The 16,539-nt window shown below is 45.2% G+C and overlaps 2 protein-coding genes across 3 annotated transcripts in view; one reads left to right on the top strand and one right to left on the bottom strand.

Moving 5' to 3' along the window:
• Positions 1 to 16,539, bottom strand: part of LOC115574662 (hormonally up-regulated neu tumor-associated kinase homolog) — a 113,290-nt gene that overhangs the window by 43,339 nt on the left and 53,412 nt on the right. The gene's annotated exons all lie outside the window — the stretch shown is intronic.
• Positions 1,684 to 10,613, top strand: tbx18 (T-box transcription factor 18). The gene is made up of 8 exons (XM_030406340.1): positions 1,684 to 2,181; positions 3,460 to 3,622; positions 3,919 to 4,020; positions 5,194 to 5,365; positions 5,730 to 5,897; positions 6,782 to 6,846; positions 8,262 to 8,356; positions 8,947 to 10,613. The coding sequence occupies exons 1-8, from the start codon at positions 1,947 to 1,949 to the stop codon at positions 9,486 to 9,488; spliced, it is 1,542 nt and encodes a 513-aa protein (XP_030262200.1). The 5' UTR covers positions 1,684 to 1,946; the 3' UTR covers positions 9,489 to 10,613.

Here is a 16,539-nt window from a genome sequence, read left to right as displayed (position 1 = left end):
AATCTGTCTTTACGCGCAGGACGCGAGCAAACATCTCGGTTTGTGTGTGTTTCCTCTGAGCTGATGCTGAATCAAGAAAAAATCTAAACTCCACGTCAGACTGAGCCTCAACCTATTTAATTCTCACGGAGGTATTTAAGAAACGGCCCCGGGGAGCTGAAACACGAGGCGTTTGATCTGATAACCGACGCGGACGCGGGCACGGAGCTTCTCTGCTCTGACGTCCGATCATTTACACTGAATTTGTGCCAATAAACGATGAAGACGTGTTGTTTATTTAACCGACAGAACCGCCAGAGGCCTTGAGAGCTCGGCAGAGAAACACCACCGGACCAGAGGGGAAACTTAAAATAAATAATAATCCAATCCTGATGCCAGCAGCTCTGGTGTTGTTACACAATGAGGCTCATCAAATTGTAAATTATCAGCCCGCGTCAGGTTGTAACGTGGAAGATTGAACGCGGCATTAATTGCTCCATTTAATAAATTAAATGCTCGATGGTGCGTATTGAACTGCTCTGCGGTCACTTGGGTGTTAAATGGAATGTGTGGGTTTTTTAAGTCTGAAAACACACAAACACACACACACACACACACACACACACACACGCCTTGTTTATTTATAGCCAGGTCCTCCACCTCCATATGTTACAGCCTCCACACACGCGCACGCATTCCCCGCGTGACCGCACGCTCATTTACGCGGGGCCTTGAACGTCTCAATTAAAATCTGTGATCCTGTAAACTATCAACTCTTAATCACACAGATGGATAAAAGTGCTTTTTACTATACTTATTCCCTCAAGTACACATGTAAATAGTTTATTTCGCAGCACTTGCAGGTTTGTAATTATAACAAAGCCCCAGTTTTAAATCTTTAAATATACATTTTCATTGTTTTTGTTTCTTCTATGTGCACCGAGCCAGGATTCGTTCGGATATTTGACATTTGACAAATAAAACTATACATCTTGTCAGGCGATGGTACTTTTCTGTTTCCAGTGAAACATTTGTGCTGTTGCATTTACATTAGTGGGGATTTGATTGCACGTTGGACTCGAGGATGCTGGTAGTAATCTTTCACGCTAACATCGAGCTGTTCTCTTTTTTTTTTTTTTTTTTTTTTTTTTTTATTGTGTTGGCTTGTTGAAATATAAGAAGCTTTTGTCAACCCAGGAAAGTCCCGAAATGACACTGGAGAGCCTACATTCATTTTTTTTTTTAAAGGAGTTCTTTTGTTGGGCACAAAAACAAAAAGTAAATCCTGAACATATATATATATATATATTTCTGATATGTGCCAGTGAAAGTGCAGCAGAAACATATTTATGTTTGCAGCTCGTGGTTGTGATGATTTCCTGACACACACGCGCAGCCCCAACGCTCATTTCCAGGTTTGGGGAGGGGGCACAACTGGTCACCGTGCACGAGGTACTAATGGGCAGATATGCAAAGCATGTCGGGCCGGTGTGTGAAAATGCGCGCAATGCCCCAGAGAGACGCTCCTCGAGGCTCCTTCTCCTGCAGACATGATTCAATCACCAGCTTTACTTTGACCACATAAGGCGGCACGAGCGGCCCCCATAGCGGGCGGTACCAGGGAGAAGTTCCGGGGGGCTGTGATTACTCCTGATTGGTTGCGCTGCGTTGTGACTGACAGGTCGCCCTTCTCCGGCTCTGCTCTAAGCGCTCCGGTTGTTGACACTCTCCAAAAAAGTCCGCACGGCTCTCACGGATAACGGAGACGTTATTACAGCTCGTCCCCGGCTCCTCTCCGCTGCTCCTCGAGGACGGACACAACCAACTGGGAGCGTCAGCGTGGATTTGCTTTTCCGTCTGTGTTTTTGAACTTTTTCTTGCCTCCTCCTGCTAAAAAAAAAGAAAAGAAAAAAAAGCTTCGTGACGCCGTCCCGTTTCTTCTCCTTCCTCCGAGAGAAGCGAGAGAAATGGCAGAGAAGCGGCGGTCCCCGTGCGCAATGAGCGTCAAGGCGCACGCATTCTCGGTGGAGGCGCTGATCGGCGCGGAAAAGAGGCGCAGGACGTCCGGAGAGGATGCGGCGTCCCCCGGCTACGAGGACGGAACTGATGTGTCTGATCTCACCGGGAGCCCGGGGCCGCGGGCCGACAGAGCGTGCACCAGCGACCGGGGCAGCGAGGCGGAGTGTGCAAGCGACGGATCCCGTAAGTAAATATAACTATAATAAATATAAGAATTGTAATAATAATGACTTAATTTAAAGGACTGCAAAAAATAAGCATGGTGCTGTAGTCCTCCAGGTGAACCAGACTTTATCATAGGCTGTCATTGTTTTTTTAATACAGCAAATTATACAATCTGTCAACAACAAGTCATTTAATATCACATCACCATTTATAAGAGAAGAAATATTAAAGCTGACGTTTCTCAATTTTTTCAGTGAGAATTTATTTTCATCTTCTGCTTTATTACCGAGAGAAAATCAGCAATAAGACGCAAATAAATTAAAATAGCAGAACAATCGCGAGCTCCGGTCAGAGAGGCACACTGTGCGGGGAAATGTGATATCATATCACGGCCCTGGTCTAGTAAATATGAGCGGTGTGAGTGTGACTAATGTGAGACGCTTTATGGGTTGTGTTGCAATCATAAACACGCCAATTAGCAGCGCGTAAAGGCAAAAGGGAAACGGGAGGCTGCCACGGAGAGGATGCAGAGAAAAAGGCACAAAAACCCTCCTGACAAATCACGATTTAAATCTGGATGCGAGGTGGGGGGAAAAAAACGCACTTGGCTGCGGATTTGTCTTTGTGTTAGTTTGCCTTGTTAGGCCCACGTCTAGTGTCCATAAATTTCCCCAGCACCTGGCGAGGCCCTGTGCTGAACAGCGCAAATAACAACAGCGGTGAGACACATAAACACCGCTGTTAGGGGTGTCCTCCACGGTAAAACACGGATTTAAACTCAAAGTGCTCCATCGTGAAAATCATTACGCGCGTCCTGGTTGGAGTGCTGCGGTTGAACGTGCCATTTATTGACCTATACAGCAGCATAATGAGTGCAAAGAGTTTGCGGAGACATATATTACTTATAATACATTTATAAACCCGAGCTTTCACTGCAGCAGTATTAAAGAAAGAGGAGGCGTTTTTATCTCCTTGAAATAATCAAATAACAAACAGTTGTGAGCTTTTCCTCGGCTGCTGGAGGTTTATTTCATTAATAGTCACAGCAGTGGTATTATTCTTAATAATAACTCATTTAAAATCGTGTTTTAATACACTTATATCTTTCATGATCTGATCTTATCCTGTAACAGGGAGTTCATCTTTCTGTTTGTGCGTTTTTAAAATGTATTGTGGTCTGAATTTTAGTGAAAAACGCCTCCAGGAGTAACACCTTTCAGTGAGTAACACTCAGCCTGCTGGTTTGTGCCACGGTTAATAAAACGTTGTTGATCTCGCCTATTTTTTCCGGTGCAGCAGAGAGCGAGGACGCGCTGCTGGAGAGCCCGCAGCCCGCAGCTGTGTGCGCGGCGCCGGTGACCGGCACCGGAGAGGAGACCCGCGTGGACCTGCAGGGATCAGACCTGTGGAAACGGTTCCACGAGATTGGCACGGAGATGATTATTACAAAGGCTGGACGGTAAGACTGGAGATCAAATAATAAATAAAATAAATAGTAATGAAGAAGAGTTATAATGTGATTTGTTTCTAATTTCATGCGTAAAAATATAAAATATTAACAGTTCTGGCAGAAAATCCATGAAAAAGAAAGCTTTGAAAAACATAATCAGATGACGCAGCCTTTTTCTGATGCTGGGCTATTTTTATTAAGATATTATTAATGTTGTTATCATTACTACTATCCTGCGTGTTCGTGTAGTTCTGCAGTTGAGCTGAGATCTCCAATGCAGATGATTTATTTGGTTTTCCCGTCAGGCGGATGTTCCCCGCCATGCGCGTCAAGATTACGGGTTTGGACCCACATCAGCAGTATTACATCGCCATGGATATAATCCCTGTGGACAACAAACGATACAGGTGAGACGCATGCGCACACACACACACACACACACACACACACACACACACACACACACACACTGATGAACGAGGCTATTAAACCTTGTGATCCTTTCATGGATTTCCAAATGACTCCTGATTGAAATTAAAGAGAAATTAAAGATTCGTGATGTATCTACGTGGCTGTAACCTCACAACACGCACGTCCTATAGAAATTGGAATATGACAGTGATTTTCTTCAGCATGGAGTCTGTATTTAGACTCCAAACACTGTTCCTGGGACAACATTGATTTTTCAATTGTGCAACCCCGGCCCTGTCTCCACAAATGGCGCTTGGCACCGGTGTTTTGTCACGGCGGTTTTGCCGTCCCTTTTGGACAAAGGCCTTTTGGACGCGTAACCTCTCCCACCCCTGGAAGGTCAAACCGACACATGTCGCTATAAATGCGGCACAAAACAGCGCGTTGCTGCACCGGCGGCGACGCAAGTGGAGAAAAAAAAGCCAAGTCTTTGCACGCCATACGCTGCAGGTCTGTCATTTCATACTATCACGACCCCGTTTATATGCGAACACATTTTTAGCGGCGCGCAGGAGTGATGAGTGACATGTTACTCTGCCTGACACACACACACACACACACACACACACACACACACACACACACACACACACACACACACACGGTCCAGAGCTGCAGGCGAGTGGTGCAGGTTTTTAAAACCAAACGCTTCACAGCAGGTGATGAACGCACCTTCAACCAGATGAGGAACTAATTATCAGAGTCTGTAGCTGAAGGGCCATCACAGCCACCGCTCACTCATTTTAATCTGTTTAACTGCAAAGAGCCCAAAATATTAATATGAATATAAATACATCAAAATCTTTAGGCCTGCTTTAAAATGAAAGCGGACATTTGGCTGGACTGAAGCTCATCCATATGAACAGTAGCATACAAAGAAATACTTATTAAAATGTTCATATTTCTTACCTTTAAGATAAATATGTGGAATACAGCCTTAATATAATTATTTTTTAATTGTCTTTAAATCCTCTCTCGATTTTAAAAAAAAAGAAATATTTCCGGTGCATGCGTAATGGTGTGCACAGCAGGACGAAATAAAAATAAAATAAAATCAAAAATAAATCTCGAGTCCTTGTCTTCATCCACCATCTTGTGTGTGTGTGCAGGTACGTGTACCACAGCTCCAAGTGGATGGTGGCGGGGAACGCGGACTCTCCTGTGCCGCCCAGAGTGTACATCCACCCGGATTCCCCGGCCTCAGGTGAGACGTGGATGCGTCAGGTGGTCAGCTTCGACAAACTGAAGCTGACCAACAACGAGCTGGACGACCAGGGACATGTAAGTGCCGACAACAACACACTGTGGAAAATATTCATATGATGTTATTGTCTGTGATTTTCATACTTTAACCTCGTTGTTCCCACTTAAATGGTATTTTATCACATAGTTAAATATTTTGGCTATTCAATTTTTTTTTACATTTGTTGTTTTTTTAAGGTAATAAAATCCAAAAGTAACAAAACCTTCCAGTCTTCATCCAACTGCGTATTAAAAACCATATTATGGGTGTTTGTGTGTGCAGGTGCATATGCACTCATTACCCAGCAATCATGTTTTATAGCTGTGCATAACATACAAATTGCTGTTATGTAATTTAAAGCCTTAAAGCAACATTTTTTTTTTTTTGCCTCTCCCTGCTCAGATCATTCTTCACTCCATGCACAAATACCAGCCGCGCGTCCATGTGATCCGTAAGGAGTGCGGAGAGGAGTTATCCCCGGTGAAAGCAGTCCCAGCTGGGGAAGGCACCCGCACCTTCTCCTTCCCGGAGACCGTGTTCACCACCGTCACTGCCTATCAGAACCAACAGGTAGACACAGCTGACCTCCACACACACACACACACACACACACACACACACAAACCACATTCCCCTCTTTAAAAAAAACCAAAACACCACTGGATGATCCAAACATAATGAAATAGCCACCCTGGCCAACAAACCCACATGTTTCCAGCATGGCGGACCCTGTTGTTAACAGACACTCTGGGTTGTTTTGCAGTTAGATAAAGAGTTTAGCTGTGAGTGTCAGACAGAACAGATGAAATAAGAATCTATTTGAATTTATGTATCACATGAATTTGCATCATGGTATATGCATGAATGTGTGTTTTTTGCAAAACAGAGGCTTATTATAGTGATTATCAAGAAATAAGCTTTTCACATAAGATGTCTTTTTTAAGTACTTACTCATATTTTCTGTTTTTTTGCCCACCAAATTTCAAAGCCACTGTTTTTATTTTTGTTTTTTATCCACTGGTTTCTCTGGAGTTCTGCACTGGACCAGTCAGTGTGGAGCTTTTGAAGTAGGATGTCAGCGCCGGTTGGCTGGCTGAAGTTAGAACATGGTGGCGGCTGCCTATAAAAGTTCCCTTTTGGATGCGGGTCACAGAGCCGGGCCTTAAACACCACCCACAGCCTGGGCAGCCCCACAGACATTAACGAACGTGCAGCATGAAAACTACTCGAGTACAAACGCGCGTTCCCACACATACTCAACGCACACGAGCAACATAATTAGCAGCTAACGATGCACAAGGATGTCTTTATTTATAGACGTGATTGAAAGATTACAGAGAGGAGGAGAATTATTTTTGAATGGAGAAATCTTCCATTATGCACTATATGGTATCGTGGACTTTGTGATCGCAACATTTTGGGGAAATAATTAGAGTCTTATTTCAACTTTGCAGATTACAAGGCTGAAAATTGACAGAAACCCATTTGCCAAAGGCTTCAGAGACTCTGGCAGAAACCGGTGAGTTCATTTCAACCACAGAGATTTTCACATTATCTAGTGCATTAGGGGTAATGTGGGATGCATGACTGCTTTATATTCTGGCTTGGTTGTGGTTTTTGTCACGGCTATTTCTGTTCCGATTTTTATGGGGAGCAAAGCTATGTATTTATTTATTTTTTTCCCCTAATGGAAAATGTGCAACAGGCTTCCCCATTAAATCTGCCCCTCGAATGGCAGGAAAAAGGGAGTCGACCGAACCGAAACCGACGTGGCGCTTATTATCGCGATTTCACCGTATTAATCAGCGATTGCATTTTCATTTAAATGTGCTAACTTTAAAAGGCACATTAATTCCCCCCGCAATTGCACAGTTACAGGCGCGAGCTTCTTGAGAGGAGGAGTTGGGGGGGGGGGGGGGGGGGGGAATATCTAACCCCTAGGATACAAACCTAAATGGAGCGTCAGATTCCAGCCGGCCTCGGGAACATAAACATCAACAGCAAAATAATAAAAGTCAAGAGACTCCTGGAGAAAAATCTGTATAAACACATTTTCTAAACATATATAAACACTGCATTAAAACAACACAGCAGTAAAACTCCCAACAGTCTCCAAACAGCCGCTCCCCTGAGGCCTCACAGAAAATCATTAGAGAGGAGGGGAGAGAAAGGGGGGAGAGCGGGAGAAAGAGGAGGAGAAGGGAACAAAAAAATTGAGAGGGAGGAAGGTGGAGAACGGCAAACTGGATAACCCTGACAGCTGACCCTATAAAAGTTAAACTCAGGAAGGTTGGGAAAAAAAAAAAAGAACTCCCCTTAAATATTACAGGAAGAGTTAAGCAGTTTGCTAAATAAACTTCTGCTCTGATAGGCTGCTTCGGAGCACACAGACCCGCTCCGGGCAGCTTGTCTAAATTATCACCGTGGCTACAACCCCGCGGGGGGGAGGACTTTTATCCTCACGCTAACGAGGGGTAACAGAGCACTCGCATTACCCCGCCACAGCAACCCTCTGCCCCACCTAGAGGAGGAGGGAGACGCAGATTTGGGGGGGGGGGGGGGAAGGGGAGTCCCACCTCATAAATCCTTGCTGCGGCTTCCTGCTCCTTCGTCCTGATTCGCCCGTAAAAGCCGTGTGAAAGCAATTACCTCCGAGCACCCGGCTGGCAGCAGCCAATCGCAACGTGGCGTTTATGCCCCTCATTACCTGCAGTCTCCATGGAGACGGCGAGAGAGGCCCCCACGGGTGACTAAGATGGCCGCCAGGTGGTTGGCGTAATGTACAAAAAAACCCGGAGAGGCATGCTGGGAGAGCGGCTGCAGCTGCGTCGATGCGTGCTGCAGAAAGTGCGAGACGTGGAGTGATTTTGCGATGATTGATAAGTAACGTTGATGTACGTGTGCTGACGCCTCCGTTCATGTGTGTTTTTACAGGATGGGCCTGGAGGCTTTGGTGGAGTCCTACGCATTCTGGCGTCCATCTCTGCGAACACTCACGTTTGAGGACATCCCCGGCATGGCCAAGCAAGGTAGAGATGACCGACAGGATGCTGAGAATGGGTTCTCCGGGTTCTTGTAACCATGACCGCAATCTTTTCAAAACTACCACCAACAATGTCTGTTCGTAAGAAGTGTTGTGCAAAAGGTGACGCCCCTGTCAAAGTCTCCGTCTGTCTACCTCCACTCCAACCGCCCAAAGAGGTTTTGCCAAAATAATACTTCAGAGCGAGAGACAGTTATTATTTGCGCAGCCACAAGAGGAAGATAATCGTAGGCTCATTCTTTCAGGAAGACCCGATCCAACATTTTTACCTCCGGACACCAATCATGATACCACAAGTATCTGTTGATACCAAGGGATTAAACAGGGATTGAATTAATGTAACTGATGAATTTCATGGCTCTGAAAAAGAATGAGTGTAAAGATCAGTCCAGTCGGGGACAGTACTCAATTTGTGTAAGCCAATTCAAAATGAAGGACTGAGTATTTAGGAGGCTGATCAATATCTCACTCTCTACAGCTTCAGTTTGACCACCTTGTCCTTTAATGCCCTCTAATGTGGCCCCTTTAAGTGGATCTAGGTTTGATGTTTCTGTTTTTCTGGTTCTGTTTCCGTAGGGGTCCCAGGAGCTCATGGAGGGGTCGGAGCCTCGCCTCATCTTCTCTCCACGTCTCCGTGCTCCTCACCTTTCCAGGTTTGCACTCTCAGCCCGCCTGATTACGCCTGCAGCCGACCCACGCACCCTCTCCACCGTTACGGCAACCCCCCGGAGCCGTTCCCCCCTCCCAGAGGTCCGTCCATGTACGAGAGCGAAGGACTCTGTTCCCTGCCTCTCCCTGGTTCTCAGCTCGGCTATCTATCCAACCCCACTCCGCAGGGTTACGCCGGGCTTCGCCTCCACACGCCACCCTACAGCCTGTACGGTTACACATTCCCTCCCTCACCGCGCCTCGCTGCCAGCCCTGATAAAATGGCCGCCGCTGCCACTGCCAATCACCCGAGTCCCTTCCTTGGCTCCTCTCCCAGTGGGACTCTAACGGACAGTCTGGGCGTGCTCAGCGGAGGACAGCAGGGCTTCTTGTTTGACTCTCGGACTTTAGGACTGGCAGGCAGCCAGGCGGGAGGTGGTGCCTCGCAGGTCACTGCCCACATGGGCTGAAATTCACTCCAGACATCTAGGGCTGTCACGAAGACAAAATGACACCCTGGAATGGGTGTAAGTTGCTTTTGGTTCCGAAGGCTCTGCAAGTTAATCCTCCATGTGCTGAACAAGCAACAGGCTGAACTGTGGACAAACAGAGAGGAGTGACTGATCCAGCCATTGTCTCTGTGAGCATACAGAGCTGTCAAAGCTTCTTTAACTGAAGGGAATATTTCACCAAGTTCTTATCTTTCAAGTATGTTCTCTTGGACACGCATGCGCAGCTGCAGTGGTCATATAAGGGAAAAACGTCCCGCGGCTTTTGGATACGAAGTCCAAACGATGTTACCCAGTGACTGAACTGGAACTGAATATGGATTGGGCAGAAACTGGGCTGGCCCAGGCACTCAAAGCAAGCACTTCAACCCCTGGCAGGAGGCCCTGAAGCAGAAACTATTAGCATTACACATCATGGATGGAGTTACTCAATACTACTTTTAAATTTGTTTTTTTATGGGATATATCGACTAAATTCTACCAATTAAATACTTTGTCTTTAGATGCCTGGTGGTGTTCTCAGTCATGTCTTTGGAGTAACAGACACGTAGCTAAAGTCCATGTAGTAACATGCACTACAGACGGGGCCTTTTCACCACTAAGACTTTAAAAAAAGACACTCTCACACACACACGACACCAGGAGCCTGTCACATAATCACACGATGACATCACGGCCCTGATGAGGGACACGTCCCAGTGACAGTTATGGACTGACGAGGTTAGAAGCTGCGGGAGGATTGACGGATGACAGACTGACACGACGTCTGGTTTGACAGACGTTGACGGTGCAGTCGTTTGGACACGTCGGGCCGAAGAACATCTTGTGCGACACAGACATGACTGCACATGATGACTCTGTATATAGCGGGGGAAGGGATGCGAGACGTGTATATAAAGGGCTGAGTGACCCTTCGCACTTAAGAAAAAAAAAAAAAAAAAAACCCAATGCACCTGCTTCTGCTCTTTAGACTGGGTCAGGTACGCAACAGCCAACCCTGAACTTGACCGGAAAAAGCTTTGCAACACGCGCTATATCAGCAGCACGCCCTTTCTGGCCCGAGGACATTTACATGTTCTGTGACCTTTTTTTTTTTTTTTTGTTGTCGAGCCAAATAAAATATATATATTCATGTCACAATGTTAATATGTAATCAATATCTTACTAATTTAACTGATTTCATATTGTTTATTAAGGCAATTGTGAACATATGTGTGTGTGTCAGCGTTTTATTTACACATTTTTCCTAACTGAAGCAATCGCGAGTGCTTACAATATAATATTTCCTTGTGAAAACAAACAGACGACTGTATGCTTATGTGTTCTTACTCGTGTGTGCTCGTGTGTGTGTGTGTGTGTGTGTCCGTCTGTGATGAAACAGTCAAAAAAAAAACGGACTTGTTCCAGATGCCAGAGAAATGAAAAATACCACAGGAGACAGGGAGAAAGAATAACCCCTCAGGCGCAAACACACACACATGCAGACACACACACACACACACACACACAACACACTTTCTGTATTGTGTAATGGCCGTGCAAACTAATACCTACAACACAAGGCAGGGTGTTGCACTGAATGTGGGTGTGAGGGTGCGGATATGTGTGTGTGCACATTTGCGTGTGTGGTAACAGGTGGTTGAGTTGTCAGCGAGTGTGTGTGACCTCACAGTCTCAAAGTTCATGTGGATCCTTGAGAATTGACCCCCCTCTCCTCCCCTCTCCTCCCCTCGCCTCCCTCCCTCCCTCCCGTCCTCCAAAGTCATACTACTCTGCCGAAAGCGTGAGCCAAGATTTTTTTTTTTTTTTTTTTGCGGAGAGCCGTTTGCCGTCACCGAAGCTTTGTCATTTTAACCCATTTTAGCACCTGAACAAGCAGCTCCGACTAAAAGCTCCGAGTAACCAAGACAAAACACAGAGACATATTTCCTCTGTAGCTCGTTCCCAAAATAAATCTTGAAAGGAAAACAGGACAAGTGCTGCACACTTCATCTCTCGTAACAGCCGGCACTGAGGAGACGTTGTTGGGAAGGATACAAAAAGAATAATTTAAAATAAAAGACAACATAGCAGCTACTCATAACCATACAGTAATTAATCTTCATGACGTTTACTGCATGTGTGAGCCAAGAAATCATATTTTTTTTATTACAAATGAGCTCAAAACAACTAAATAAGATGTCGATGATGACACATATCTTTAAATCACTTGACTGTGATTGTGACAGCTGGCTCTCATGACTCAGTGATGATCTTTCCCCTCCAGGTGTGATTACGTGCTGAGAACTCGACCTGATTTACTGGATCAAAACATTTTTCTTTCCCATTCCCGAGCATTCATCCCCAAAAAAGCTGCTGACTCTCTCCTGCCGTCACCTGTTTCCTGCCCCCCCTCAGTTGTCTCCTGTCACTCTGAAGGTGAGAGGTGCTGACGAGAGGAGCACATGTGAAGGTTGGTGGGTGGGTGGTGGGAGAGGAGGCGAGAGGAGGACGGAAAAGGGGGGAGGAGAGCTTATTTTAGAACCCAGGAATGATTGGCTTGTTGTTTCTGAGTGACAGGGGACGGGACCCCTGCCTGGTGCATCCGTACCACACACACAGCCAAATGTAAGCACATTTATACACGGCGCTATCTTTAAGTCTCCTTCACCTCCCCGGCAATTTATTTAGAAAACGTAGAAAACGAGTTCTGATTTTGGGAGGATAGATTAGAAAAATATGAGTTTAAAGCTTCAGATGCTCTCAGGCACACACACATTTACACACACTTCTGCCTGGTGTCAGTGGTCCGGTGATTCTCGGCCGAGGTGGGGACATTAACACTTGTGTTCGACCAGGTGCCGACGTGACAGATCTGTCACGCTATCTGCCTGGAGGAGGAGGACAAGGAGGGGAGGAGGAACAGGGTGTGTGTGTGTGTGTGTGTGTTCAAGGTCTGTATGAAATCTATCGAGTCCATTCATCAGCAGCTCGGGACTATTTTGGGGGGAAATCCCGACAGTACGACATCCGAACTTAATTCAGACTTTCAAGAGAACCTGTCTTATAGATTATTAGTTTATGTACAAACATAAAATGTCAGGAGGTCTTTGTGGTTCATCCTCTGGAGACGAGGAACATTCTCAACATCAGACCACAAAAACATCTTGGGTGACTATCACAGAAATCCAAGAATTAAAGATAGGAGAGCTACAAACAGAATTAATAGGAATCATCCTCTGGTGATCATGAATATCCAAACTAAATATTATGGACTTGCTTTCCAATGAAGTGTTGGACAAACACACAAAATTACAATTTTCCCAAGAATTATGTAATTTATTTGCAAGAAAAATAAATTTTGTGGAAGAAGTAATTCCACAAAATAATATCAATTTTAATCAATATATGAGACACAATATTTATGTTAACAATATCTGCAAAATGTTGATGGTAGATCAGGTCAAGAGCTTCACAGTAAAACAGAGTTGCAGCATATTCCTGAACAACTGAAGTAGATCAGGACCTGCGTGAGTGATCGCAACAAAGAATGTCTGTTAACCTTCATTTGTAGCTCCAAAAACATACAGATACGCGGCACAACGAGTAGATAACACCGATCAGGGCAACAAAACAATCTTTACAAATTGGTTCGAGATCTCACAGCTTCCAGATTTGACTGGATGTAGCCATTTTCATCTGCTTCAGGAAGGATCTAGAATGCCACTAGACTGTTTTGCTGTGAAGCTCCAGAGATGTTTTGTAGACTGAAAACCACATTTAATACAACATATATGACTATACATCCTGCAAACAGCTTCCAAAACAAACGCACAGTGCCGCCAGAATCAACACAAAAATCTAAGTTCCTTGTAGCTGCTTTAACGTGTCATCACAATAAATTTCACAGCGATACAAATGAGGGTGTTCAGTGTATCATCTTTACATGTTACATCTATTATTATCTGACCATCAGACCACTTTGATTTACTGTTAACATCAGCTGTACATAAATACACACACTTTGCAGCGCTGCCAAAGCTTCTCATCATGTCACAGAATATCCCCCAAAGCTCCGAGGCATCGAATCAAAGCTGAGAGACATCACTCTTCGTTTTAGAGTGTGTTTGCATGTGTGGGTGTGTATTAACGCCAGCTCAGGCATACTAATATAGACATACTCCATAAAAGTGAAGCATGAATGAGAGCGAGTGAGCGAATGAGAGTATTCTGGACACACACACACACACACACACTTCTTGCATTGCTAAAATATGAAGTCTTGCATTTTCCACTTGTCGCTTTGTGACGAACGCTACAAGGAACTACGAGCACTTCTGACCTTTTCCAGTCGCGGTTGTTTCCACAAACAGCCAGAGTTAAGCTCATGAACTCCAACGCCGACTTAAGCGCAGCCCCTAAAAATGACCGTACTGTACTCGGGAGACTTTTTAAGCCACTTGGGGGTAGAAAATAGTGTTTTTTATCTTAAAATAAACCGGATTAAGCACAGAAAGCATAAGAAAGATGTGGCTATGTTGGGAAAACGGTTCATTAGCATTGCCTCCAAATGTTTTCCCATGTACAGCGTGATGGTCTCTGGCTCTCCTCGAACAGTGAGTCTTGGCTTAAGTGGAATAAACCTATTTAGCATATCTTTCCTCTACACCCGCTGCCTTTCTTCCCCTCAGGGAATTGGCTACCCCGAGCACTCAACACAGAAGTTAGCATTTGCATAGAGGCCAGTTATGTGGTTTTAGCGTCTCGTGTGATTGAAGCGCGCATTAACATACGGGCCGACGACGTGACCACGTGGTTGACCGTGCTCAGAGGGGAGTTGCGGCCTGCCGTGCGTGACCAGGCATATGTGCCGAGGAAGTCCACAGGTGAGGTCATGTTGGGCAGCGACAAGAAAGTTCCCTCGAGCGCAGAACACGGTTTGGCACGGAGACTCGGAGGCAAAAAAAAAGAGGTCTGTTTGTATCTGATGAGAAGCATATTTGAATTACAAATGGCGGTTTCGGCGAACTTATCGTCGCATAAAGGAACGTTTCGTGAAGACAAAAGGACTCTCAAAGGTGGTTATCTTAAATTATGTGTCAACACTTGCGTCGGCTGGACTTCAGTTTCTGTCGAGACCTCGAGATTCATTTCGGGGGTCACCTCCTCGAGCCTGGGTGTTGCAGTGTTTCTCGATTTTAAAGAGCCAAAGATTTATGGAGGAGAGGGGACGGGACAGAATAGTGGAGGTCCTTCGGCCCCTGCTGCCGTTCCAGGAAGTGCACCTGTGTTCTGGGGGGCCTTCAGCTGGTGACAAGAGGAGGGTGGGTGTGCTGATGATGTTGCAGGCTCAGCTCAGTTACTCCTGCGTGACCTGTTAATGGCCCAGCGGGTATTTGATGACAGTTGCAAGAATCTGAGGCTCAGGGTGTCCTTTACAGCCGCTAAATCTTTGTCATCAAATCTCCAACCGCTAAGCTGATTTATGGTCAGCTCCACAGGGTGCGTTTCTCAGTACCCCCCCCCCCTCTATTAGACACCCCATGAACTCTGATCTATGAGGAAGGTGTTGAGAAATAATTATGACACAATATTTTCCTGTAATCTTTCCGTGTCAACAAAAAGGACATGAGCACCTCGGACCACTCGCCCTCCTGTTCTGCAGCGAAGTGAAGGCAAACGCGTGAATACACATGTACACTTCAGAGAAACACTGCGTGCTTGTGAGAGACACTGAGAAGGTCTGATAGACTGAGTGTCGAGCCAAAATGTAAGGACAAGCCCTGCGATGTCTTGTAAACGTCTATCAGTTCTTTAGCCATGTGATATGAGTCCACGTCCTTCATGAGCTTTCCAGCCAACACATAACCGAATGCATCGCAGTTATTCACAGCTGCCTTAGGCAGACAGTTTTAAGGGCTGAGGACTTTTTTGGAACTTGAATTAACACTTGACCTAAGCACCTGCTAACACCGACACCGAAGCCAAAACAGAGGAAAGACGCCCAAATTAGAACAAATAATTTGGGATCACTACATAATGCTGTGAGGTTTTAAAGTGTGTTAAAGGAATAATCCCAGAGCTGCTCAAGAGCACCTGAATGATGAAATGTCGGCCTCATGGGAGCCGAAGTGAAACCAAAACTTCCAGGTTCTGTTCTTGGCGATAAGGGAACTCAAAATCACAGTGACTGAGTAATAAAGCAGAGTAATAGTAAGTTCAATGAATTTCTAGAGACAAGGACGGTACATGTACTGTAAATGAGCCCAGTGTAATGTTTTCTTATGTTAAATATTTCAGTATTTTGTGGACCTCAGCCCAGAGTCCTTTGGATTTACATCTGTACTGGACGACGATGCCCGATACATTCAGTGACAGTACAGGAAGCAGTGAGTGTACATAATGTGAGCAGCGGAGCAGAAAGTGAGGGTGTGGAGGTGGTGAGTCGGCCCGGACAAGAGTTTGTGTCTTTGCAATTAAAGTGAAACTCTCGCCAAAAAGCAAACAAGGCTTTATTTGTGATTGAATATGAGTCAAACCTTCGAATACATGCATAAGTTTTAAGATTTGCCGTAGTTTGATTTTTGGGGAAGCTGATTTTTAATGGAGTGCTACGGGCACTCTTATGCTAGCATCAAAATCGCTATTTCTAAAACAGTAAGAAGGCTCGACACAACATCAAACTTTGCTCGTAGTATCACCAGGGTCTCTACACATGAACACGAGCACTGAGAACATTGTTTGTGTACGCAGAGTTTACTAAAAAGATCTCCGCTCCGACGGTGTCTTAGTGTTTTAAAAATAGCAATTTAGATGCTAGCGTGCCAGTGACCCATGCACTCCATTAAAAATGAGCTTGCCCGAAAAATTAGCTTGCCTCTTTCGTCATAATTATGCATTTACACGAAGGTTTGACTCATATTCAATCACAAATAAAGCCTTGGTTGCTTTTTGGCGAGAGTTTCACTTTCATGCTCATCTTCCAACTTGCATAAATATACACAATAATGTATTTACCACACCTGCAATTCTT

This window comes from Sparus aurata, chromosome 22, assembly GCF_900880675.1.
Source record: "Sparus aurata chromosome 22, fSpaAur1.1, whole genome shotgun sequence".
Taxonomy (NCBI): Eukaryota; Metazoa; Chordata; class Actinopteri; order Spariformes; family Sparidae; genus Sparus; species Sparus aurata.
Note: the sequence above shows the minus strand (reverse complement) of the source record. Positions and strands in the feature narration are given on the sequence as shown.

What these genes read in the sequence shown, in the direction of transcription:
- tbx18 (XM_030406340.1), top strand. Translation starts at nt 1,947, where the DNA reads ATGGCAGAGAAGCGGCGGTCCCCGTGCGCAATGAGCGTCAAGGCGCAC. An exon ending in GTGTGCAAGCGACGGATCCC is followed by an intron (nt 2,182 to 3,459) that starts GTAAGTAAATAT and finishes TTTCCGGTGCAG; the next exon opens with CAGAGAGCGAGGACGCGCTG. An exon ending in AGCTGGACGACCAGGGACAT is followed by an intron (nt 5,366 to 5,729) that starts GTAAGTGCCGAC and finishes CTCCCTGCTCAG; the next exon opens with ATCATTCTTCACTCCATGCA.